The sequence below is a fragment of the Pavona decussata genome, unplaced genomic scaffold (genome assembly GCF_977016875.1).
Source record: "Pavona decussata unplaced genomic scaffold, jaPavDecu1.1 SCAFFOLD_254, whole genome shotgun sequence".
Classification (NCBI taxonomy): domain Eukaryota; kingdom Metazoa; phylum Cnidaria; class Anthozoa; order Scleractinia; family Agariciidae; genus Pavona; species Pavona decussata.
Window position 1 is genome coordinate 3,500,789 of NW_028145657.1, and position 26,866 is coordinate 3,527,654.

General features: G+C 38.3%; 2 protein-coding genes across 3 annotated transcripts; one reads left to right on the forward strand and one right to left on the reverse strand.

The window, feature by feature from the left end:
• The first annotated feature begins 11,374 nt into the window (after window positions 1-11,374).
• Window positions 11,375-13,981, forward strand: LOC146456643 (uncharacterized). 2 transcript variants are annotated; one of them, XM_085093048.1, is made up of 5 exons: window positions 11,375-11,533; window positions 11,662-11,848; window positions 11,939-12,020; window positions 12,105-12,242; window positions 13,043-13,981. In XM_085093048.1, exons 2-5 carry the CDS (start codon window positions 11,687-11,689, stop codon window positions 13,075-13,077), a joined length of 417 nt encoding a protein of 138 aa, XP_084949174.1. In that variant the 5' UTR covers window positions 11,375-11,533; window positions 11,662-11,686; the 3' UTR covers window positions 13,078-13,981. The 2 variants fall into 2 exon arrangements, with proteins under 2 accessions (XP_084949174.1, XP_084949175.1); XM_085093049.1 differs by having other exon boundaries at window positions 11,420-11,560.
• Window positions 13,982-15,771: 1,790 nt separating this feature from the next.
• LOC146456644 (NSFL1 cofactor p47-like) lies at window positions 15,772-26,850 on the reverse strand. The gene is made up of 12 exons (XM_085093045.1): window positions 26,702-26,850; window positions 26,090-26,170; window positions 24,667-24,710; window positions 24,369-24,467; window positions 22,214-22,294; window positions 21,511-21,587; window positions 21,339-21,421; window positions 19,796-19,905; window positions 19,131-19,271; window positions 18,792-18,917; window positions 17,926-17,985; window positions 15,772-16,176 (listed from the first exon to the last, which is right to left on the reverse strand). The coding sequence occupies exons 1-12, from the start codon at window positions 26,810-26,812 to the stop codon at window positions 16,044-16,046; spliced, it is 1,146 nt and encodes a 381-aa protein (XP_084949171.1). The 5' UTR covers window positions 26,813-26,850; the 3' UTR covers window positions 15,772-16,043.
• Window positions 26,851-26,866: the final 16 nt, after the last annotated feature.

Genomic DNA, 26,866 nt, shown 5'->3' on the forward strand with positions numbered 1-26,866 from the left:
TATCCTTTAACTTGCCGAAGCGCTAAGCTAGACAAAATGAACGTCATGTGTGTACAATTATCCATAAGCGTGCTGATATCGGAAAATCATTTTGTGATCAAACCGTAGCCTACTCACGGTGGGTCGGCGCAATAAATTGCTATTCTACTATCTTTTGAATCATGCCCTCCGCTATCCACTACATGTAGCCAATTACACGCACAACCCGCTTTGAAAGATCTTTAGTCAATTCGTGAGAGCTTGGCAGCTTACGTCAGAAATTTGTTTCAAATAGGTTTGCGTGCAGTTACATTTGAATCGGACATTCTGTACCGGTTCAACAATTTCCTTTTTATAAATGGTTTTAAACACAAGTCACACCCATATCTTTACCGAAAAAAGAAATTTTCTCCCTTACACAATTGGAGATGACTTTATTGTTAATTTTGTTTCAGTGACTGAGACCGACAGTCAACAGGGAACTCACGATCCTCGAATTTCTTAAATGACTTTTTTCCCAAGTTCCAGTTGAAGTTGCTGAAGTTGAGGTCTATCGGGCAAACCCACCATTAAAGTCAAAGCGCACACATTTTTGATATGCATTTTCTAATCAGCACGGCAACAACAACAACGACAATAACACATCCTTTATTAAAACACGATCTGATTTAACCTTGTGGGGTCGTGTAAACTATAAGACCACAAGATAAAAAAAATTAAAAATACATTTCAAATGGTACGTTAATAGTGATATTTAGGAGTAAGAGGATAAAAAGATAAAATTTAAAAAAAATTGTGTATTGAATATTAAAACCTAATAACATTTATAAACGGTGTAATGTCCGGCTGGGGAGTGATTGCACAGACTGGATGTTAACGTTAAAGAATCAAGGTCTTAAAAAAATTGTCCTTTTTCACCTTATTTGTAAATCCTCTGTACTTTGAGAAGGGGTTCCGTAAAATAGCGCCCCTACGACTTATAGGATTTTTTTTTCTAAAGTTGTTTCAAATCGCTGTACAATAATCATGTTACATCATCTATGATTGTAGCCTGAAGGGTTGGAGTTCTTTTTTTTCCGAATGGTTGGAGTTCACCAAGTGAGACAGCGTTCGTGGGGCTTCGCCACTGAGCAGTTTATTGATTAATTTAATTAAACGTATTTGTATTGATAACTGATTGTGTTCCAGTTGCAGTGCCGAGGTTGTAAATCACTCTAGCGGCTTTACAATGGAGTAGCTCTAAAGAAGTTTAATCAGTAAGTGATTAATTCCATACCTACATTATTAAAAAGAAGTTATTTAGCTCCTTTGTGAAAGTTAAAGACCAACGAGGTATTTGAAGAACTTCCAGTAGTTTGTTAAGTCGCCTATTCTGGCCATTGCACATGTTGGCTCGTGAATTTTGAACACAGGACCACGAATATCTTTGCGGTATGGGCCGCCACAAAAGTCAAAGACTTGCCAATTGCATGTCTGAGGATAATAAATCATACACAGAAAGACCCTAGCGGGGCATGGGGTTGTAAAGGTGGTAGAGATAAATTGTGTTAATTGTAAACAGACCGTTTGACCCTCTTGTGGATTACCACGAAACGTACACGATTTGTTTCTGTAAGAACTGCAAAACGGTAAGGCCAAACGGAGGCCACTGATCACCTCTCAGCTCTGCCAAGCCAGAGAACCGGCTGTCCCATTTCAAACCCCAAACTCATCGTTATTTCAAATTGGTGATCATAGCTTTAGGCAAAGTTTTTTATTATAGTAACTCACAGTTACTGAAATTGTTCATAGCAGGAGAGCTCTGTTGTCTATAATCGAGAACAATCTACAAAACATCATCGATCTTTTAATGATTTTAATTATAATAATTTAATAATTTTAATTATATCAAAGGAAAAAGGAACCGTTGTTCAACGCCGGCAGACAAGAGCAGGATGTTAATAATTACCGCACCTCGGGAGTTTAACTTGGTCAACAGTATCACCGATTCCAGTGAAACCAAGTTTCGTGTGAAAAAGTATCGAAGTAGAAACTTGTGAGTCTGTAGGTGAAATTAAATACTTTAGTCACCATTCAGATGAAAGCTGTTAGGAGAGATGCAACCTATGATGATGTCCATTTTTTAAATATTTCTGAAAAAAGTTTGACATCCCGGCCTCTCGTTTTGAACATGGGTTCTCTTGAAAGGAGTAATGGTTAGGTGAGGTTTCGATCAGCAGTCCTACGGATTTCCTCTGCGTGAGTATGGCAAGGAAGAACGCTCTAAATTTCGTAAAAAAAGATGTCTTTTAGGAAGAAGCAGGGTACATTTGTTATGGTTTATTTGCAAACATTTGATTTCTCAGTGTGATAGTAATACACCCTGCCGGGATATTCTTTTTCGCCGTTAATTAAGCACATATTGTAATAATTGTATTGTTTTTATTTCTTTTTAATAGCTTTGGATAACCGAAATATTGACAAATCTTATTAAAAACTGATAAGCTGTACGTTCAGCCTTCAGTGCATCTTTCGGAGTTATCCCATCCGGACACTATGATGAAAATCTCCCCAACCCACATACTGATACAATTTACAATTTCCTTTGATGACGTCGGTTTTACGAAGCCGCAGACTGGATGTCTTCCGCCATCTCGAAGAGACTGGTTTCGAGAGTGGCGGATTTTCTGCGCCCGTGTTCCTCTGGGCCCAATAAAAACCCGCTAAGAACCAGTTGTGGGAATACACGAAATCCTGTATTGTGTCTAGTCTTTTATTCCTTGAACCGGAATACAAGAATAGCCAGAATTGTCCCAAAAGAATGCGTCCTTAGTCTCCTGGGATTTTTTTAACACAGAATTTAATTTAAGTTTGAGGCCATATATCTGGCATTTCAATCGTGTAGAATAATTAAAAAATCACAGTACATACATACTTCATACACTTCACTTTGAGACTAGGTGAATGATATAAAAGTCGAACATTGCAAATTCGAACTTAATTTTTGACTTGAATCGAACTCGAATCGACTGAAATGCGCCGTTTACTAGTAAAACAATCTCTCTAGTTTTCTCTCAGTGAGTTCTAACGTTATCCATGCAGTATTTGGAGCTGATAAAACATGAGTGGCAGCGGAGTTTGGTCACCCCGAGAAAAAGGCCAGTTTTGATAGTTTCGAAAGGCGGCATTAGCTCAGTAGTAAATTCGTAGCAAAAGGTTCGATTCTCTTACATTAAATATTGAGTTCAGAATCCGCAAATCATAACTTAATTCAATTTAGTTTCAATTTGTTTAAACGAAAATGAATTGTAAAGAAATTCTGTTCGGGATTTTTCAGCATAAATGGCAATCCCCCAATGGATAAATGAAATAAATGACTGAAATGGAATCATGACAAAGTACCAGTCATACACAGTAAACTTGTTTTAATTTTGCCGCATGAACCAAGTTTAATGTCCTTTAGCTCCCATGAGCCTCATATAGCTCGGTGATTGAGCATACGAATTAACTAGTAACCGGAAGGTCATAGGTTTTAGTCACTATTTTAAACAATGGTATTGTAGTAAAAAACAAAAGCCCCACTCCCTCCTCCCTGGCAACATTTATCACTGAAAGATACAGCAATGAAACTCAGCTTCAAATATCAAAAGTACAATATACTGTCAGCGAACAAAAATCCTTCAATACTGAGTTGCTTTAACTGATTATAAAATTTTAGTACGATGTTACAAATTAATTTTTAATTGAGGTAATTCAAATGACCATTCAAAGAAGAGTTCTTGCTAATGAATTCGGGAACAAAGAGAAATTACAGCTGCTAGTTCGACTTGTAGAGAAAATAAAACAAGCGTGTACTTGGACACAAAAAGGACAAATAACACGTGTCGAAAGACTTGCTACACAAAGCATTTTTTCGGACATGTAACTTTGTCTTGGTGACACATTGAGGTTTCCACTCAAATGAGCTCTTGAACTAAATATCAATAACATGCAAAAAGCAGTAGAATTCACAAAATGAAACAGTCTCACAAAAGAGTTTCATTGAATGATTGAATGGTAACTCGGGCTGGTAGCTAAGTGTTAGCAAACTCGTGAGTATCGACTTACAAAGAGCAAAAGGCTGATTTTATTGCGGCGGTATTCATATTTGAGAAACCACGAACACCACTTTGCCATAATTCTATACTTGGGACTTGCCATTTATGCTGAAAAATCCCTGAACAGAATTTCTTTACAATTAATTTTCGTTTGAACAAATGGATTGAAACTAAATTGAATTAAATTATGATTTGTGTATTCTTACTCGGCTCAATATTTAATGTTAGAGAATCAAACCTTTTGCTACAAAATGTTGAACCGGAACAGTGAGGCGAATAATTATACATCAGTAACTCATGGATTTGAGTTGGGGCTCTAACAAGACCACAGCAGTGATTTTAGTGACATTTGCAGAGAAACCCTAAAGCCTTTTCAGGCTTCAAAAAGGTTGGAACCTTAGAACTTATGATTACTGTGCGTAATCAGGTGAAACATTTTTGAACAAACTTCATGAAGGACTTAATAATTTCGTCAGTAAAAAACATAGCTATCATCTTTTTAGTTTAAGTCGAGCAAAGAAAAATCTTTTTGATAAAAGTAGATTATTTTAAAGCGGGTTCGTCATGGGGAGTTTCCCGTTTCTGAGTCCAAACTGTGCTGACATAAAAACTAAGCACCTTTTCTTGTAATGTTGCCATAAACAAGAGGAATGTAGCAACCTTTTCTCCGATTGGGAGAACAAACCACGTTCGGATTCAAGTTATTTTTGTAAGACACAAAGGGAGAACTTGCAAAAAGAACGGGCCCAGTTTTTTCAAGTTGCAATCCACTTCCATCTTAGCCATCTGTAGCCACAGAAACCTATTTGTAGTTTCAGAGAACGAGAAGAGTGTTTTTTAATAAAGCTGAACCATTAGTTTTGGCGGGTTTCCTTTGTTTCCAATGTAGATTTGGAAATAAAGTGTTTCAGTGAACCATTGAAAACTACCAAAAGCAACAATTGTTGACTGAAATAAAGATTAAACATCGCTTTTACAGTCGATATCAGTTTTTCTTCAAACGGAGATGGCAAAGTGAATCAAGGATGGAAATAAATTACTAGCATTTTAATGGTGTGATTTACAGACTAATATAAAAATAATGGTCCCCCGGCGGAATCAGAATGAACTCCGCAGTGAACCTTATTAATAAAGTGCTGAGGTATAGGAAGGAAATGAGAATCACACGAAGCAAAGAAAAACATTCTTCGACCTCGGTGGGAATCTAATCCATGACCTCCAGGAATATTTCGAAATATCGTTGGCAATCATTTTAAAGTAAAGTTGGTGTCATTTTTTAGAACTATACGACGAACTTAAAATGGAAAATTGCGTGTGAAATAATGTTTAGATTTGTGAAAAAAAAAAACAACCTCGAAGGGATAAGGGATAAATTTTGATTTAGGCCAAGGTAACGAAAACCCATTAACACCCCTGGAAAAAGTAAATTCGGGAAATTGTACAGACGTTGTAGGCAGACGGGCAAAAACTGACCGTCTCCCTACAAAGGTCTGTACAATTCTCAGAACTATTTATCTCGCCATTTTAAAAGAAAATACTCCCGAACTTGGCCATTTTACTAATTTCAAGGTGTTCTTTCCAGGAGTGTCAAAGGATTTTCCTTCTCTGGCCTATATAAAAATTCGTAATTGTCGTGATACAAAAGGAGACGAATCCTTTTCCTTTGCCATATGTCATTTTATTTGTTGTCTTTCAACTTTTGTTGATGGGTAGATTATAACTCAAATGATGATGATTATTAGACAAAATTTGAATACAAACTTCAGTAATCACTGTGTGCAATAATTAATCAAGACGAGTTTAGAATTGTCAGATCAAATTAAAGTATTTTTCTTTTGCTTCCTGGGGCTAAGTCAAATTCAAGCAAATGAAAGAAATGATAGCCATTTATCGCCAACAATTGACCGTCGCATTAATCTTGTAGTTTTTCAAACTGATTTGGTGATGTCAGTCCATAAACTTAAGCCAGTCAAATTCGTACAGAGCTGTCTTTTCTAGCTTCACAAACTTTCAGTGATATTTTTTATTTGAATATTTATAATCAACTCTACTCAATGTCTGACATGAAAGGGAATGCTAATTTTGATTATTTGAATAAAGCCTGTTCTATAACATGTTAAAACCTCTTTATGTCCGCTCAAAAAACGACACATTGGATTACTAAAACTTCGCTAACAATGAAAACACGAGAAGCTTTGTTACAAAACGAAACCCTTTGTCTGCAAATGAAAAACGAAAACGCAATAATACGAGGTCAAAATGAGTTCTTTGTTTACAAAGACCTCTAAAAAAAGACACATTATTCAATTCGCCTGGCTGTGCAAGCTTAACTATGATACCTGTAAATTCATTTTAATCATGTTCGTCAACATTTTTTCGCCGGTGGGGGAGAAGGAACGAATGTTTGGGCAACAGACAGTTGATAAGGTAATTTGGCTACCGTAAAGGGTTTCGAGTGTTGGCCCTTCGTCGGAGCGAATCCAAAGCAAGTTAGGTCGACAAAGCGAAAAAAGGAAGATAAAGGATTTGACAAGAACAGATAGATGGAGTTGGAAGTCTTCAGCTTTTTTTTTTGCCTTTCCGCCCAAACCAAGTAAACAATACTAAAGCCTGCTTTACACGTACGACGCAAGCATAAACACAAGCATAAGCACATGGCGCTTATGCTTACGTCGCACCGGTTTACACGTAGGTTTCTTGTGCATATGCTTATGCTTGCGTCGCACATGTAATGCAGGCTTAAGAGAAACTTGTTTTCACCGGCTTACGTTGGGTAACCACAGGGTGAAATAAACTGCCTCGAATAACGTGGAAATTTCACGGCTCGACACATTTCTTTGCTCGGCGTACTCGGCCAAACAACAACATGACATGACAAAATTTAAGTTTTGGGGAAAACATGAGCACATGCACAACGATAAATTTTTTATTCTCTGTCTCAACTTGAACGCCTTTCCCACCTGTTCTGTTACTGGGTAGTTAGGCCACATTGTGGAAGTTGAACGAATTGGACTAATCGTGAAGTAGTGTAAGTAACGCAAACTTGTATCTTCAAGCGACGAATTCGTTTCCGTTCTGGTTTTTTTGAAGACCCTATTTGATAGTTAGACTTTTCGCTGGGTCTTTTTGTCGATTTTCAACGACGATTTTTGAGGCAACATAGCGCGCGCACAACTTTCAACACAACATTTTGTTCAGTGCGGCAAAGTGTTTCAAGTTTAATTTTGAAAGCAGATCAAAAACTTGTAATGTGTTGTCGCAACAAATTGCTTCGTTAAAGGTTGTTGCGCGCGCCATCTTACTCCGTTACAACTTTTAATGCAACGACGTTATATTAAAATCTTTCCGTATGTTATGCCACAAGTTATGGCACGCACTTGGCCAACCGCTATACAAGAAAGCGCGGGAAAACCCTTTTTCTGCTTTTTCATTAGCGCAAGTACAACCTCAGACAAGCAGCATGAACAAAAGACGAACAAACGTTCTCCTTCGTTTGACCTGGCTTCAATCAGGAGTTACTGGTCATAAGCCGGGAAAAGAAACACTTTCTACCGGCGAGCTTGAGTCGAGATTGTGTTGAAGCTGGCATAAGTTCTGTTATGGTTGCGCTTGGACTTGGATTGCATGGATAATTTTAACTAAAAATAAGATTTAGGAGATGTCCCTCTTTTGTCAGAAGTGAATAACGCGCGCCGCGCAAGAAGGGAACAACGCAAGCCCTCCAGAGCGCAAAAGGTGACGCGAGTTTGAGGGACGGAGTTATTCTCTGGATAACACGAAACCAAAAATTCTAAAAATTACCGGCGTGGAAATCGGGTTAGGGTAGGCTCCATTTCCAGCCGCTGCTCGGGAAACGAGTTCTGGACTCGAGAGAGCGGCGGAAATCGAGCCTAGGGTTAGGGGTGCGTTCTTTTGGGGGCTATTCCGGACTAAGAACACATGAAATACACGAATTTCATCGGTTCGTTCGAGACTTATTCTGTTTTTAGAATGAACAGAGTATAGTATTCTGTTCGAAGAATGAACGGAATACGGTTAGCTCGGAACGGAAGGAATTGCGTTCTTTTGGGAACTCGGCGAGTTTTCGGTTTAATCGGAATAGGTAGAATTGTGTTCCTTTGGTAAGGTTTTTGGTTTATAATCAGACTACAAGAATGAAATGAGTAAATACGTATACAGGATCGTTATACGTGAAAGTTTAAAAATATGGAATAAATAAAGCTGATGGGTTAAAAGCCAGATAGATTTAAATGTCCAACTTGTACACCCAACCTGTTTGGCTTTCGTCTTTTTTTTTTTTTTTTTTTTTTTTTTTTGTACTGCCATAAGGATCAGTCTTGCTGTCTATAAATTGTTATCTCAAAGTATTTTACTGATCCAGATCTTTAAAGATCCGTTCAACTCTCAGCACCTTGTCGTTGTGGTTTTGCCAAATATAGAGGTTTGAGTCTAGTATATGACCGTGATCCTGATTCCACCTGGCAAAGGAACCGGCCAGGGTGCGGTGCCAAAGCGTACCACTTTTGAGCTGTTTTCGTCTGAAACTACAGATTTTAACCATTTGGTCTGAAAGTCTCAAAACGAGTATGTTTTTGCATAGCGACCGAGATGAACTTGCAACGCTAAGACTGCTACTATTACGAGATTTTGAACCAGTTTCATGTAAAAGAACGTAGAGCGAACACGACGAAATCACGCTGAACTAATGTAATATTTAGCGAATTTATGAAACAGAACGGGAAGGAAAGAGGACGGAAGAATTTCCTCAAGCTTGTGTGCTGACAAGAGTGACAGCATTCCGTTTGTGATCGAATCATGAACAACCAGAAAAAGAAAAAGAAGATTGCGTCACCATATAGAAAAAAAAGCTGTCCTTCTGGACACACACAAAAAACCATTTTACAGTCTTCTTGCTCTGCAATCCTGTTGCGTTAGCACCCTCAGTCGTCTAACACGCGCGCGAAACACGCCACACGTGCGTGACAGCACGTGACAGTGTCTGCCTAAGGTCCTTCGCGGACAAAGCCTTTCACCTGTTTTCTCGGCATCGTTTGAGAGTGCATCACGGTGACAATTTTGCGGGTATGCTGAACATGAACTTTGTATAGAATTACAGCAATTACGCCAATCTTCCAAGCCATAAGTTACGAATCTAAAACAACAACAACTTTGTTCGCCAGAAACTAAAAACGTACAACTGTAATGTCGGTCAATTTTTTTACCTGTCGTGGAAAAAAAAAAAAGACGAGTTCTCTGCTGCATCAATGTCAATGGGCATTTCAACTTCTTAACTTACATTTTTTTGGTAATGATATGCGTTCGATCTGTAGCTCGAAGATCTAATCGAACTTAAGCTGTTTCTAATGACAAAATGTGCTGATACTAATGGCGTTCAAATTTCGACGTTTCAGTACCAGCTGGAAAAATCGTCTTATTTACCATCCATAAAAGGCAGTTTCACATTTAGATCTTCCAAAAAAAGAAAGCACTTTCATAAATTTACATACCATGTCAAATTTGAATTAACGAAAATATTCTCGGCCAGTGAGAGCAGGCAAAGCAGAGCTTTGTTCGTCTCGAAAGGCCACCGAATCGGAAACAACTTCCATCGGAGTTATAAGCCGGTTTTATTAAACTCGCAAAAACGCGTAGGAAAACTGCTCAATGAGCTATTTACCGGTGCTTTAAAGAAATTTAAATACGCCGTAATTTGACAGCTAATTCTGTTTCTACTTTTCTAAAACACGATATAAATATGAAACTACCACAAGATGTCAAAACAATTCCGTAGTCGAGAGGCCACGAAGGCATATCTTTTTCTAAATGATGCCACTTTGTAGCCGGCAAAAACAGTTGTTTGATAAAATGGCCCCGCTGTTCATTTCATAAACAAAGTCACAATTTTCACTCTCATTGGCTGTCGTTCTAATCTGCGTGTTATTTTCTATCGGAGTGCTAGCGTATTTATTACCGCATCAAAAAACCAGTACAACTCAATTTAGCGCCACGATAACTCCACGCGCGAATTGCGTGCTCGAGAAAAATAGAAAATTGTAGAATCTGGCGATTCGGTAGCGAGGATTAAGGAAAAAATTGATAAAAGGGAAGACGTAATTAAGACCCTACTGTGTTCTTGGGATGCTTTTCTATAAATATAAAGTGCTCTCTCTTTATCAAAAAAAATGTCATTATCATTTCATTTTGGCAAAAAGGCAAACTGTAGCATTGGCGCTTAACAAGAAAGCAACTTTGTAATTGAATTAAACCAAGGAAAAAAGAAAATATAGCGCCAAGCCGAAAATAGCTGCCAAAAATTGGCCGCAAAACAAGTTTAACGTTGTTATTGGCACTCTTAAAGGGCACTACGGAATAGTCTCGATTTGATTTAACTGGAAGAAAATTCTGCCACTTGACCGAATGGACAAGATCATTCTTGTTGTTTTGCCCAGCAATATAACCACCAGAACAAGCGCGAGACGGGTTTCATTCTTGTCGCTATCTGAACAGGCGTTTAAGCACTGCAGCTGTACACAAACACGTGTTTATATATATATTTTAAAAAAGTGTAGCAAAATAAAGTACTATCTCGACAAAACGCGCCAATTTTACAAGAACAAACCGAAGAAGCGACGCAAGAAATGTGCAATAAACACCGCAAAGTTGAACTTTATCACTGGATTTTCGACCGGCTTTGTTGTGTTAAAATTTTCGCCACGAAGTAAGCAATTCAAAAATAACATGGAACAGCTGTACTGACATGTATGTAGATCTACGAGCAATTCGACCACGGAGTGAAAAGGGAGCTTATGAAAGTTTAATTTTAGCAAGCAATTTTCTCTGGTTATTCCAATGTTAATTTTTCTTTCACCGACTTAAAAACGAAAAAGCTATGGAAACGAAAGAGTGCTCTTGTCAATGTGTTGGAAATAATAAGGAAAAACTCTGAGTGGTTTTTTGGTTCTAGGTAACGCTCCAACGTTGAATGGAATCTCAACTAAACCACCACATTTCGCTTTCAGCTCTCCTCGACGATCTTATCTCGACACAAGCTTCAACAAAAGCTTTCGACTTCTAAAGTAACGCAAAGCTTTCTTCATAGCAATAGATAACAGAGCTACTTTTAGACTACAAAGAACAATTTTTTAAAGACTCGAAACAGAAAAAAAAGCGCCAAGAAACGAAAAAATACACTAAACTTCATTAGCTATCGTACCAGTAGTTCGGTAGTCAAATGTTGTGGATTCTGATTGGTCGACACAAAGGGACATTTAATTGTTAACCGGGCGAACTCGCTCCGTGATTGGCTGAAAACAGTTGTGTTTATAATTCATTGTCTTGCCGGCCGTTACAGGTGAATTGTGCCATTGTAATGTTGGTAATTTATAGTTAGCGCCAGAATACAGGGCTTTTCACTCATTCGTTTGCGCGAGAAAGAGAGTAGAGTAAGACGCTCGAAAATCTCCGAGGAAAACCTTACGGTAGACATCTCCTTGACTTGTAACATCGTAAGCTTTTTAGTAATTTAATTTCTAAACGTTTGCTTTAGGAACAGATTTCAAACTCTTGGGTACGCCGGTAAAACTTATTCATATCTGCTTATTCCTAGCCCTACAACGCTGCAGTTCGAGAAAATGTTTAGCAACGAGAACAGTGGCGAAAAACAGCTCCAAGACTCAAGAAGTCGGGAAATTAGAAAATGCATCCGAACCTACAAGAAACAGATGAAATCGCTGGAGTATTCCCGACTCCGATCACTGGTTCCATCGACAGCCTCGCGGCCTCGTGTGTCTAAGGTAAGGAATTATAGAACACGCCACGGATTCGCGGTGTGTAAGTCGCAGAAAAATTCCAAAAGGTAAATCTGCTTTTCGTGCCTCTTTTAGATCGAAGTTATCGAAGAAGCGATCAAGTACATCGCCTACCTTCAGGCCACACTCAGCGCGCGTTTCGAAGAACACAACGAAAGTAAGTTCAAGAAAAATGTGCCGGAACTCGGCCGGGAAAAATTGAGCGCACAGTTTAAAACTTGGGTGATTTTTTTTTTCGCAGGCGACAACAATGAAGGAACAGTTGAGCGGGCAGAGGACGAGAGAAGGTCGAAAGTTGTCAGGCAAAAAAGACAACGTTTTGCTTCATATATGATTAAAACCCAAAGACACTCTCTTCCAGTGCGGCGAAAATTTTCAAGTAAGTCAGTAGAAATCTGTGTATTTCTTTTCGTTGTTTGAGAATTTGAAAGTTGAGTGACTGGCGTTCGATTTGAGCTTGCAACTAGTGTGGGTTCGAGCGTTAGAAAATGAAATTTCGAGGAGAAAAATTGGTTGAATCGATTTTTTCATCCGGTAGTTTGGTTGCAATATGCAGCTGCACTTTAAAAAACAACATATGTCCCTTTGAGGATATCTGCACCTGGCCTTTGGTGCAAAAATAAAGTTCTCTCGCGCTTGAGATAAATCTCCCTCTAAATACCCCAAGACAGGTCCGAGCTTAAAAAACTAGCTTACAAATCCCGCTTTGAACAGTTTTAAAGCAATTTTTTCGCTAACCGAGCAACTTTGCCTCATGGCTTTCTCGGTCACCAAGTAACCGTTCTGGCCGAGGACGTATTTTGCTCCTCAACATGGAAATAAATATTCCAATATTATATTATAACCTTTCAACTTATTAAAATAAAATCGACAATTTACATATCACTCCTTTAGAGAATTAAGCTCTGTCCTAAATCTGTTCGTACACAGTAGTAGTTTTATTTCTATTTTTCTTTCTTCGCACGTGAGTGCCTCCTCGAGGCTTATCAAGTTTACCAATGAAAAGAAAAGAATTATAATAGAATTACTCTTTCAGCTAGCACCCTGGGAAAATTTAGAGAGTACAAAATATTAATGCGCTCATTTATTGCACATTACGTCGAAGCTAGAGTAAACAATTTCGCGCCATTAAAAAGCGACATTAGGAAGATTCTTATCCGTTCTTTTTAAAATTTACAGGGCAAACCAACACAGAAAGCGAACATCCAAGATAGAAGATTGCTGTGGAGTGACAAACCGAAAAATTAAGAGAACACGCAGTTAACGAACAGAATTAGAAGCTGCGAGCTTGACATGACAATTTACAAGCTGTGTCAGCCAATCGCTAGCTACAGTCTTTAGTTCTGCTGCGCCATTTTTCAGTTTAAGTTTAGAGTTAAATGTCTAGAAATTCGCGTTGAAATACAAAAGTTAATTCAAGAAAGAGGCCCCCAGGTAAAACGAAACAGCGTTTGAGAGAAAACGAATATCGTGCTGAAGCTGATATGAGTTGCCAAACTGCAAGACTGCTTTTGTAAATATCTCGAAATTCCCTCTTCTGCCAATTTCAACTTCCTTTGCAGCCTGCATTAAAAGCTTTGTTCAATTAGTTACGCTTTGATTCAATTTTTGAAAATGCACGTAAACGCCACAAGTAGGCAATTAATGGAGAGAAAACGTGAGGTTTAATAAAATAATAAGGATTGTTTAAGATACAGAGTATAGCAAGTAGCGTGACAAGGGTAATTTGGTCAAGAGTCGAGACTTTTCGCTTTTATTAAGGGTTCGTATAAACACGGCTCGCTTTTCGCGTTTTTGTTCAGTCACAGAACAAGCGAATGGTGGCGAAATAACCCGCCCTTTTCCTTTCGAAAAGGAAGTTTAAAGTGTGGAACGCTCTTGCTTAAAATCGTAAATCAGATAGGTAATTTCCAAACAATCACTCGAAAGAGAAACGATGACAATAAAACACTTTGAACAAAGCATTTGAGCTTGGCAATAAAATAAGCTAACATGTCGGAAGATAATTTCAATGGGACTTTGCTTTCAGCTCCAACTTAAGCGGAACACAACAGCTACAGCGGAACAGAATGTATTTGAATATAAAAAGACAATAAATCCGCAAAATGCTGAAAACTGTCTCTGGAGTGGTTAAATGTTGCACTCTAATTTAATTATAAGGAAGTCGTTATACTACGGCTAATTTAACTAGAAACACAGGAATTCTTTCTCTGGTTTTCTTTCCTGCTTTCGTTTTATTCCCAATGATGATCACGATTTTATTTCTTCTAACATGAAATAGCCGTACCTCTGCTTTCGTCTACAAGATTAAAGACAACGGTAGGGAGAATTTAGCTTTCTAAACTTGAAACTGAATTGGCTTTCATCTTTATAAATGAAAAATAAAATAACCAAATTGAAGTGGAATTTGGAAACGTTGATTTTTGAGGAGAGGGGGAAACTGGAATATATTCGGAGAAAAACCTCACGGAGCAAGGACAAGAACCAACAACAAACTCAACCCACATATGGCGCCGAGTCCGGGAATCGAACCCGGGCCACAGTGGAAGGCGAGTGCTCTCACCACAGCGCCATCCCTGCCCCACTGCCCGCACTTATTCCGCTTTTGTACACACGAAAAAAAACCTCTTCTTTTCACCACTGATCTTTCCTCTTACCAAACGCACTGATTGATTTTATATTTACTCCCAGTCCAATATCAGACGGTCCACAGACAACATACATCCATGAATAGCACACGGAATGCGAAATTCTTTAAACAAAAATGGCACCACCAGTCACGCATAAGCAAGCGCTTCATACGCCTTTCTGTACGCAGAAGCACGAAATTTGCTCGCACAAGTATGCATTTTGCAAGCATAAGTACGCAGTCTACACGCACAAGTGCGCGTTCCCAACTTAAAAGTATGCGGTGTGCACGCTTTTTTTGCGACCACACTTTGTCTTGCTTCACGTGGACGACGCGTATCTGCTTAATAACACAAAATTAAACATGCAAAGGTTGACTTTGAATAAAAATTTGGCAAAATTGCGGAGGTATACGTAGGCCCTAAAATTACCATACTATACATGACTGCCCCCATCTAAAACCACAAAAACAAAAGCTTTCGCTTTCAGATTAATTCAATTATTAATCGAGGAGAAAGGAAATTTTGATGTGAACATTTCTGGAAAGAAAGAAATCTTTTACTACATGGGGTAAAAAGAAACTCAAGTCTCCTTTGCCAGTTTTCAATTTAAAGAAACTATGGTTTAATTCTTGGTTGTATCAAACACTCTATAGGAAGGTTAAGGCAGCTTAATGGTTATTTCATGCACTCTCGTCTATAACAAACATTGGGTCCTAACTGTTTCGGCTTCACTGCGATCGCTGTAAAACTTTGGGAAAGCTTAAAGCTACCATTCAACAATAATATGACAAAATTGGATTGAATTGATGAAATATAATTTTCGCGATATAAGAGCTCAAGAAGACCCGATCTGTTGAACGAAATCCCACCTACATAAAATTTTGCTGTTCTGTTTACGTTAAATTTCTGCATGTAATCAACTAACATTGGCTTATACATACCCTAACCAAGCTTCAATAAGGAAAATTGGTGGAGGAGAAGCGCGTAGGTAACAAGACCATCTCAATTTAGCCCTTAAATTCTCTTCAATTGTTCTTATCTGATGGTCTTTTGACAAAACATGGGAGAATTACAGCATCGTCTGCAGTCGTCCTCGGCGCGCGGTCGAACGTGAGTTCAGACAGAGAGCTCGGCTTGTTCGATAAGGTCGAATAGGCCTGGGAACCAGGCTGGGAGAAGCCAACCCAGCGCTCGCTAAATATAACATATTTGCTATAATTATTTGCTCACCTTTTTAAAAAGGTCAGCTAAAACCTCACCCATACAAAGTAACTAAACTTTCGCGTTTAAACGAAATTTTATTCCAGAGGAGAAAGCTTCCATGAAGCCGATTTCTCGTTTAAAAACATCTTATCTGCTTAAACTATCGGGCAATTAAAGTCAGTAATATCACAAAGCCCATCAAATGCAATGTCAGAGATGAACTCCGTCAGCTTAGCCGATAGGAAAACTGACTTTAGTCACGTGCACACCAGCACGTGCTTGTCATGCGCTTTTGACTCACTCCTAGATTCCGACTGCCACCACGTCCAACTAGCCCCAGATCTCACTCACTTGAAACGCTGGACAATCACCGCATTTAAAAGGTTTGCTTCTATGAGAGTCTGTCCATCATCAGTTAATTCCTTATTTGGAAACGTCGTCATCAGAATAAAGTTCCGCCCAGCCATTTGTGGTCTTGAGCTTCACGTTAAACGGGTTTAGTAAAGGAAAATACATACAATATGTCCTGCATATCGAACCAACTTGGAAACGTCATCAGTAAATCTATTAACAGCCTATATATGCTCAACAGCTACAACCCCCCCCCCCCCTCCCCCAGATAATAAGCATTCCCACCCCAACGAAATAAATTAACAGTAAATTAAGTAACGAAATAAGTGGTTTTCGACATTATCGATATTAATATCGAGAGTAATCTCGCGTTTGTTTTGGTTTTGCTTCACTAAGCCCGCCAATTTCACATCCAACGAGAAGCAAAACCCAAACCAATTGTGTCTTGCTCGCACGCGATTTCCCGCGCTGGATCATTGTGCTGTTTCTTTCTTCCGGGTCCATTGCGCCTAAAAGTCCAGTCGAGTCTGCCACTGATATAACAGTAGAACGTTCAAGGCCACAACAAAGAAAACATCTACCAAAAGAAACCATGTTTGCCACGGCTAATCCTTCAGTCGTTTTTAGGGTGATTCCATTGTATTGCATTGCGCATTCTTACGGCGAATAATTTCTTCCGTCATTAGTGCGCGCGCGTTGAAAACAGTCTGTTTTCCCATATGCTGCGCCTATGCAATAACTAAATGGCTATTTCCTCCTAAACGAGCACGGTGACCTATCTTTGTTATCATATAAGTCTCGATATTTTAACTTAGCTATTATCCTCTTTATGTTAAAAAATGTTTTAAAAAAAATTGACGACAGAAAAATGAGTTATTGCTAGAAAAACGAGCTTGCGCACCACTCGTGCGCATAAAATTGTGATACTGAGAACTCGCACGCAAGAAACGGTTTGGGTCGATACTGTTTCATATTTTGCTTCCCTGCCAAGAAATTCACCTCTCATTGCCGATTACGCTTTATACATTCCATGTATAATGTTTTTCTAAGTTGTGCTTTATCTATGTAACTTCTGTTACCACCAGACATGGCGATAACTGATCAAAGAAACTCATTTTTGGAAGCGAATATTGCAAGCGACTATGGGGTAAATTGAGTGGATCGTAGGTCCTTGGCGGATATGGTGACCTATCTTAGTTTTTTATTTCATTTCTTGAAATAGTACATAGTAGTGAACAATCATAGAAAGTTTGAGAAAATGTTCACGACAACTTTTATTTCGCGGGAATCACCTTATTGGAGAACATGTTTACTTCGCTGCCCTAACCTGAGTAGCTCCAAAATTGAACATTGCATCTCAATCGCGTAAAAAACAAACAAAAAAGTGAGCAAGTTACAGATAGAGTGGTTTTCAACTGAGTGTAAAAAGTGATTCGCGTTTGCTTTACTCTGTAATCAGTTGGCACAATTCGCGCCACTTTCTCAACCAATGAAAAAACAAAACCAAACGCAATCTTTTTTGGTCGCACGCGTTTTCCCGCGCTTGACGCCGGGTACATGTATTTGCTGCGAGTTCTGATTGGTTCATTGTGCTTTTTACGTCGGTTCTGATTGGTTAGGGTAATTAGGAACCACGTGTATTCCGGCAGACAAGAAGAAAGGTGTAAACTTGACACTTCAGATTCAAATTCCCCACCCTACCCAGGTAAAGTTCAAATCCCTCACCCACTGGAGGGCCTTTCGCGTCAAATGCCCTACTCCCTGGGCACGGAAAATGATCAAATGCCCGGGGTATGCCTGTGAAAACGACGCATAATTCAATAGTAGTGGAATATTAAAAATATGATAAGACACCACATTAAATTAGAAAAAGGATACGCACAGATAAACCGTCGAATATCTCCAACAGTATTTGTGTGGTTGAATTTTGAAACCATGCTGCAAAGTAAACAACGTGAAACCGTTTGCAAAAACATGATGGCAAATCTATAAACGTGCTCGAGGCTACCTAACGAGAATATTTCAAATGCACCGAGTTTCAAATTTTCAAGATCGTCCCCGGGCCTAACGAGTAACTTACGTCTACGGTTCTAAAACTGGGAGGTAACTGGATGTTTATAATTACCCTAGCCTGCGAGGCAGGCGCATGAAAAATACATAGGAGGCGAAAAAGAGCGGGGCGCACGAGGAGGGAGACACGCGTGTCTCCCTCCCTCGCGCGCCCTATATTTATTTCCCAAGGTTCCGCACCAGGTAATATTTTTTTTGCAGAAACATGGTTGTGAAAACATTGCTTCATAAATGTTTCTCCGCTTGTGCGTACACGAACAATTTTTCTCTGAAGCATTTCTTTGCTCCGAGAACCAAAATACTTCTGATTCTTTTCAGGCTCATCTTGTTTCCCCGCTTCCACACAGGGGAAATTTTTTGGGTGAACAATGTTTCGGCAACAAAATGTTTCCTAGTGGGGTTTAAGGAGACATTAACGCCTTTGATTTTGTGTTCACATTACAGTAAATGTCATTATTTTCGAGCAGTGTGAACAGACTGCAAAAACTACTCCGGCGAAAAAGTAAAACTACTTTTTTTAGGACGTTTTTGCAAGGGTATACCCGAATTTCGCGAAAATTTTCATCGAATTTCCACGAAAATTGAACCAGTCAATTTTATACAATTTTAGGCAATTTTACACCGAGCGATTTCGAGCCCAAACAGGGGATTTACATACGGTCATAGTAGCTTACCGTGTACCATCCGCCAGTCTGATCTGTAAGCTAGTAACAGGTTTTGATTCGTCAACAGGCGCGTGACCGCTGGCCGCTGGTGAGCCCTGTTCTGTTGCATGATGGAACTTTACTTCCGGGGCTGGACTAAAACAGGAACACCAACAAAATGGTTATCAGCGTTGAAATTCTTTAAACTGCTTCTCGTACATTCTCCATAATTCAATATATGTTCTTGATTTGAATGTCACATCAATGATCACCACACGTCGAAACATATTGATAACAAAAGATTTCAGTTTCATTAGTTCCTTTTTCTCCACGGGCTACTTGGAAAAGGAAAACACTAATTTTTCTAACCTTCCCAATTTATGTCCTGCACCAGAGAATGCTTGGACCTTGGGTTTGGGTGGCGGAGTGTAATCTTCATGTCTATGATCTTCCATGTTCACATGTACCTCTCCTCCCCTCGACAGTCGTAATAACTCTTGTGGAATTTCCCTGGCGAAATAGGACATAAAATACTAAGGCAAAGGAATTGCTCAAATTTTACACAAGGGGATCAACTAGAAGGAAAGATTGGAAAACAGAGTTGGCAGTCAACAATGGCAAGATGATATGGTGCATATTATACAAATCTGACTTAAAGAAACATGAAGGCTTTCACAGAAAATATCTTAGTTTGATAATGCTGCCAGAATTGTTATAAATCCTTTTCAGATATACTGTCACATGATCAAAGACAATGATGATGATGACGATGATAGTGGAGGTGGTCCTGATGATATTGATGATGGCGATGACATTGGTTATAGTGATCATGATAATGCCTAATCACCATTAATTTTATCCTTGGCAATTGCTCTAAATTCAAATAAAACAGCAATACAAAATAAAAGTCATTAAAAGTTCTTGAAACTAATTAAGGTCACATAACATTTTAACGGCACTGTACATGCATGTAACAAGCTCAGTGAATGCTTCAAAGTATTAAGTACAATCAACGTTTGTTGGATAAGACCTACCCTCTTTTTACAGAATTCAAAAATGGTTCATTTGCAGGGTCATCAATAGACCTCAAGGGACCGTCATCCACTGAGAAGCCATTTGCCCAAAACTTTAACACCACCTCTGTCTGAAGGATAAGAAACAACTTGGTCACAAGGCTGACAAAATGAGATCAAAGTGACCTAAACTGCTCGCATTTAAGTAACATATTGTAGATCTGATGTCCGTGGAATGTTCCATGAATAAATTGCCTTAAGACTATTTCTGCACCTCACACAGGACGGTATGAATGCACATGTACAAAAGCCCAATGGAAAATGTGCACTTTTCATGTACATTTTATCTCTGGTCAGAAACATCAAGATGAATGAGTTCTCTGGGTTGCATGCATTGTGTTAGTTTTGTGTTCAAGTGGCACTATATTACAGTGTAGATTGTGATTTAAAGACAAATTTGTGGGCAAAAGCTTCAGTACTAATTCATCGTTGTTCCAAGTGAATTCATTTCTACTACAAATATTTATTAATATTCTGCGAGAGTATGAAGTCTTGATTCTATGATACCCTCCACAATAGGATTTAATGATAAAGTAATGCCTGAAAATCCTTGCAGGAATCTTTGAAGGGAAACCATGAGTCCCTGAGAGTGGATTTCACTTGGAATGTACATGTACATGTTAGGTTACTTCTGTCCACAGCTCTCCAAGTAATGAGTTATGATAACTAAAGAACTCAACAAAAAGTGGATGTGGATGATAAAATTGGTGAAAACTTGAATATCTGCTCAAAACTGAGGCATTTTTCCCTGTAGATCATGTTAAATATTTGAAGGCCAAGTTTCCACCAATGAACCAGTGAGTGAGTGACATCCTACATGTACCACAAACAATAACTAGTGAGGTTGTCATCACAACAGTCTTGATATTTTACGTTCAGACCACAGAAAGACAATCAAGATATTCATTCTTAGTAAGTAGTGAACTGATGTAATAAGTTAAATAAGTGTTGTTAATTTTTTTTGTACTGCAACAATGATTCTCTTGATACCCTCAACAATAGGATTTAATGATAAAGTAATGCCTGAAAATCCTTGCAGGAATCTTTGAAGGGAAACCATGAGTCCCTGAGAGTGGATTTCACTTGGAATGTACATGTACATGTATGTTAGGTTACTTCTGTCAACAGCTCTCCAAGTAATGAGTTATGATAACTAAAGAACTCAACAAAAAGCGGATGTGGATGATAAAATTGGTGAAAACTTGAATATCTGCTCAAAACTGAGGCGTTTTCCCCTGCAGATCATGTTAAATATTTGAAGACCAAGTTTCCACCAGTGAACCAGTGAGTGAGTGACATCCTACATGTACCACAAAAAATAACTAGTGAGGTTGTCATGACAACAGTCTTGATATTTTACGTTCACACCGCATCTAAAGACAATCAAGATATTTATTCTTAGTGAGTAGTGAAGTGATGTAATAAGTTTAATAAGTGTTGTTAATTTGTTTTGTACTGCAACAATAATAATAATTATAATGTAATAAAAGATATTCATTCTTACTTGCTCTGGTGGACTGTTTGTGCTCAACACAGTGTTCGGAAGAGGCTGGGAACCTTCTCCGGCTGTTGCACCAAGACGATACCCTGCATGTTTAACAAGGAGATGTGAGTTCTTAATATTTATTGATCCAGCCACAACTAAATCTCAAAATTAACCTTAAGCGTTTTCATACCTGCACCCTTGAAAGCAGGTTGGTGTTTTTGTGTGGGTCCAGCAACGTCTTCATCAGCAACAACTTCAGCCCCATGTCTCAAAAAATTAATAAACACAGTCAACTGATTCTCATTCTTCTTTGTACAGCAAGAACTGCCGTTAGGAAGAACAACTCTCAGCTTAGTTTCTGTTGTGTTAAAGTGTATATGACAGAACTTTTCATTTGCTTGATCAAATGTTCATGTTGTTCTTGTATGTTTACTTTATTGAAAAAAAAATTCCTTTTCAATTTTTTTCCCTTGTGTTTGGGGCATATAAAAACATCAAATTTCACTTTCTGTGCTATACAATACTGCGCAAGATTTGAGACTGGGGATAGTATAGCTGTGACAATCAATCAATCTTTATTGTTTATACACAAAATTGAAAAAAAAAATTTCCTTATCAATTTTTCTTTCCAGTGTTTGGGGCATCTAAAGACATAAAATTGCACTTTCTGTGGTATACAATACTGCGCAAGATTTGAGACTGGGGATAGTATGGCTGTGACAATCAATCAATCTTTACTGTTTATACACAAAATGGTATCATGTTACATGGTCTTCCTAGGAGTCGTGTAAATTTGGCCTAAAATACATTAAGTTACTTAACTACCTAACCTAAAGGATAAATACATGTACAATAAAACAACCTTAGACCACCACCTTATTCTAGACAAATACCTTTTTGCCTCATCAAACATACTTTGAGTGAAGTCATCTGAAGTCTGTTTTTTACGAGGTGGACCAAGAATTTGCTGTCCACTACCAAGTAAAAAGAAAAAATCAAACATTAAAACAAAAGGCACATTGATGTTTAGTATTACAACATCATCTCATGCAGGTAAGAACAGGGGATCCAGGACTTTCTGGTAATAATAGTATCTACAACCTTGCATTTCTTATAGGTTGTTTCTGGATGTCCATGTAGAAACGTGGTAAAGATCCTGCTGTATGATTAGAGGCTTGCTACACAAGTTTTTGCCTCCACTAAAGCAACATCATGTTCATACATGTACGTCCAGTATTTACAGAGAATGGGTGTATTCAAAGCCAGATCATTTATCACAATTAAGAACAAGATCAGGCCAAACTGGGTACTGGGTAAAATATGTAAAAATTAACTGGAAACCACTGTGGATATGGTACAACCAAGTTTAAGAACCTGGTGATTATTTGTGATAACAATGTCTTGATGTACGTATTTTGAACAATCCCAAAATATCTTAAGCTGGTAATCCAGTCTCCACATAACTTTTTTGGTAGAGCATTTTAGAGCCTTTTTACATTGCAAATCTCAGATTCTATTGATCTTTGCAAAACTAATAAATAAATTAACAATTATTCCATGAGCGCGCGTTGGATATGAGGTGGTAAATAGCCAACGAGGCGCGAACCGCCTATAACTGATCTCATATCCAACAAGCGTGAATGGAATAATTGTTTTATTAAATTCTCCGCGTTTGGGCATTGCCGTTGAAGTTTACTGAATTTTCATATTTTAAGAAAAAATTTCTTTCAAATTTAAATGACCGGATGTTGAGGCAACCTCCGACCAAAGCGCGCGAAAACTAATGATCACACGACACGCGCAGCGCTTTGCAAACGGAGTTGAATGGAAAATCGAAAGCGAAGAAAATCGGACAAAGTCGGACATCTAAAATTCAAGAAACATTTAAATGTACGAATTATAACCTTTCTGATACTAGCATTCAAGTGCTAAATTGAAGTTCCAGCTCAGCGAGAAGCGTAAGAGTTGTGCACATTTGAGCAAATGTTCTGCTGTGTGGTGCCAAGGGAAGGAAGAGATTAGGGCAAGGACGGCTTTTTTTTATGCTGAACTGAATTCCTCGCAGACAATTTAAAACACTTCAGGCAAGTCCAAGTGTACGAGGTACAACCTCACTGAGACAAGCATTCAGTGCAAGTTTTTAAACTTCAAGCTTATTTGAGAAGCGTAAGACCTGTGCACATAAATGCAAATGTTTTGCTTTTGTCGTGCCGAGCGACGGAAACGAACATTATGGCCGCCGCTCGTACGGATTTCATAGATGAACCATCTGAAGTCCTCGTAAATTCGTAAGAACATAAAGGCAGACATGAAGCCCTTCCTGAGAAATTTCTTCGATTGGCTTTAACCTCTTACTGCCAGGATTTGCAAGCCATCCTGAAATTTTTGAAGGTAACCGGTGGTTATTGTTTTTGTTATGTGATCTAAAAAATCGTAAAATCTTGCAATTTTGAAGATTTTCAAGGAAACTTCAGAGATACGCACCATTAAATAGTGTCATACCAAACTTTGTGGCTTTTATTGTTGTTTTATTGAGATGGCATTGTTTGGTATTTCTTTCTTTTCCTTTTTGTTCGACATTTTTCCGAAGAAACTTTTGCTTCCCGCCGAAAAAAAAAATTTAGCTTAGCGACACCTGGGGCTTTCGCTTTCCATATAAGGTCAAACTACGGTATATGAGCTGATAACCGAGATTTAGTGAACCAATCAGAACGCTAGAAATGCAATATCCGAGGCTGAGAATTTAATAATGTACATTTTATGCCATTCATTTTAGTGTGAAAATATTTTTAATAAACCAGTAACATTATAATATTATAAAGAAAGAGATATTAGGATTATTAAAAACACAGTAAATTTAACTTAACCAAAAGACTCTTTGGGTGGAATTTCAGTACAAAGAAACTTGTTTGATCAATTTAACATACCCTGAGGGGAGGCAGCACCAATTTACAATAAAACAGTCACACAAACAAGAAACAAAATGACAGGTTTCAATCTTCATGGGGCACAATATTGTTATAAAGTTGTTTTAATAGGACATTATACCTTCTTTCTGAGCCACCTGCATAAAAAGCCTGCCCCTCCTCATCTTCACTGTCGCTATTCTCTTCAGCCCGTGTACTTGCCAAGGATGCAATATTCCCTCTGAAAATAGGTTCAATTGAAATAGATGTGAATACATGTGTGTTTGACAAAAATGCAGTTGCCTACAATTAAAACAATGCAATATGTGAAAAGCTTGTTAACCTGCTGTGCATGAAATGTGAATTATTACACCAAACAGTCTATAGAGTTCAATGAAAGCTTTATTTTTGAATTACGTATTTACATCATGTTGACTTACCCTGTCCGGCGTTCAACATTTCGTCTTGGTCTAGTGCTAGGCTGCTGTTTGTATAAGAAAATGAAACATGTGACATTTACTGTTGTCTGATAGCTAAAAATTAGATTATTAAATTTTATAGTTACACGAAAGACCAACATGATAGTGCGATGGATCATATGCACTACACTGGAAGTCTGTTTCAATAATTTTTTATTGTAGCGCAATTATTCCATAAAGTGAATCAATATGTAAATAGAGCTTCAAGAATTCCAGAAAATATCAATATCCCCCCCCCCCCTCTTCACAGCGGATTTTTTTCCTTTGGATCTCACCCCCTCTCCCACCCCCTTGGATTTTGTGTTCCATAGGGTTTTTCCAAGACTCCCCTCTCCCAGGGCATTTTTCCTCAAGCTGTACAAGGTCACAAGGAGATCAGAGGTGGCACGGCAAAACGACATCTGTTGACTCAAGCTACACCTTCAAGTTGTCAGTGATGTTGCATTCTGGTCAATGCAGAGGCAAGAAATTATTGTAGCTTAGGAGGTACTACATGGTTATGTTTTTCCATAGTCTAGAATTTGGTACCTGATTTTTCCTCTCTTCCCTTTTTTCCACTGAGGGCTCATGGCAGCACAGAAGAATTACAACACTTGGTGTAAGGACTGGCTGGTTCCCAGCCTCACCAGTAAGACAGGCCCCTTGATAGCCGACAAAACGCCCAAAAAATAGGCCTTATCACGGTTTTCAATGCCATTTTGACAAGTAGGCAAACACATCCTGAAATAACAATGTTTGTATGGAAATCCGATGTGATATAATTTTCATAAAGCATTGTTTCTGAAAAATTGATGAATTGGAAACTTTTGGCACTAGGAAAAGGATTTTATGAAAAAAAAATCGGAGGGGTGTAGCTGTGCCAGAAAGCGTCCAGTTGTGTTTTGAACTTTGAATACATTTCGCTGTATTTTTTCCTGCAAACTATTTTTAGTAGCAGTTCACGGCTGGTTCGCTATACAGACAAATGTATGGAAATGTCAAAACACAACCAGATGCTTTCTTGCACAGCTAAATTCCTCATTATTTTCTGTAAAATCCTTTGCATAGTGCCTAAAGTTTCCAATTCATGAATTTTTCAGAAGCGAGGTATTATGAAAATTATTTGACATCAGATTTCCATAAAAACACTTTCATTTCAAGATATGTTTGCCTGCTCATCAAAATGGTGTAGAAAACCGTGATAAGGCCTATTACAACCTCTCCATCTATGCAGTGATCCAGCAGATAAAGATCAGCTTAATTTACGGCTATTAATTTTTGTGTTTGGCAGATTTTATAGAGATTAAAGCTTATGATAGTCTTTTCATTTTCTATAGCTTGCATGAGTGAAATTCTTAAATAAGCTAGATAGAGTTTAAAATAATTAAGTTAATTTGTTTCATACCTGTTCTACTTCTTCAGGTGGTTCTTGTCTTACGTTACCATCGTCTTCTCCCATTGTATCATAAAAACTACTGATGGCGAGCTAAATCAAGTTAAAATCAAGTACTATCCTGTATTATTGAAGCTTATTATTATTAAGGTTTTAAGGACAGTGCCTACTATTGGTACTACGCATATGTTCTGCGCATCTCTTGATACTCGGTTTCCTATGGGTGGGGGCTAAAAATACAGGGATATTTTGCGCGGTTTAAATCTATTCGGGGAAGGCATAACTTAGCAAGTGCTTCTTGTATCCAAAAAGAAAATAATAAAGCTTCAATTTGGAAAAAAGCGCCATACATTGCCTTGTATTTTGCTGCTTTTTAGAATAATTGTTGCTTAGTTATCTCTAAAAAATGCGTGGTCACCCCCAATTTTCTTTTTGGAAATCAATAGCTGCTACTAAGATCTGCTTTTCCCGCATAGTGATAAACTGCGCAAAAATACTTTGCTATTTGTAGGCACCGTCCTTAAAGCGAAAATATAAGAGGAAGTGAAATCAAACTTCATATGCAATAAACAAAGAAAATACAAAAATTCTGGTAATTTAAACAAACCGAAAAAGAACACTTACATGTAGATCCCAACCGGAAGACTCCAAATAAAACTGAGCCCGTTCGGCATCAGTATCAGTAACTCCGGAGAATTCGGCCACCAAACGACTTCTTTCAACTTCATCCGCCATGTTGATTCGAAGATCACGTGGCTAGTCGCGGTCTGGCCTGGTGACTAATGACCC

Excerpts from the sequence above, each read along its gene's own strand:
- LOC146456644 (XM_085093045.1), bottom strand. The coding sequence starts at position 26,812 with ATGGCGGATGAAGTTGAAAGAAGTCGTTTGGTGGCCGAATTCTCCGGA. Across the intron at positions 21,588-22,213 it reads ATGTTTGATGAGGCAAAAAG|ACATGGGGCTGAAGTTGTTG; the intron begins GTATTTGTCTAG and ends TAATTTTTTGAG. Across the intron at positions 19,906-21,338 it reads CAAACAGTCCACCAGAGCAA|ACAGAGGTGGTGTTAAAGTT; the intron begins GTAAGAATGAAT and ends CTTATCCTTCAG.
- LOC146456643 (XM_085093048.1), top strand. The coding sequence starts at position 11,687 with ATGTTTAGCAACGAGAACAGTGGCGAAAAACAGCTCCAAGACTCAAGA. Across the intron at positions 11,849-11,938 it reads CGCGGCCTCGTGTGTCTAAG|ATCGAAGTTATCGAAGAAGC; the intron begins GTAAGGAATTAT and ends TGCCTCTTTTAG. Across the intron at positions 12,243-13,042 it reads AGTGCGGCGAAAATTTTCAA|GGCAAACCAACACAGAAAGC; the intron begins GTAAGTCAGTAG and ends TAAAATTTACAG.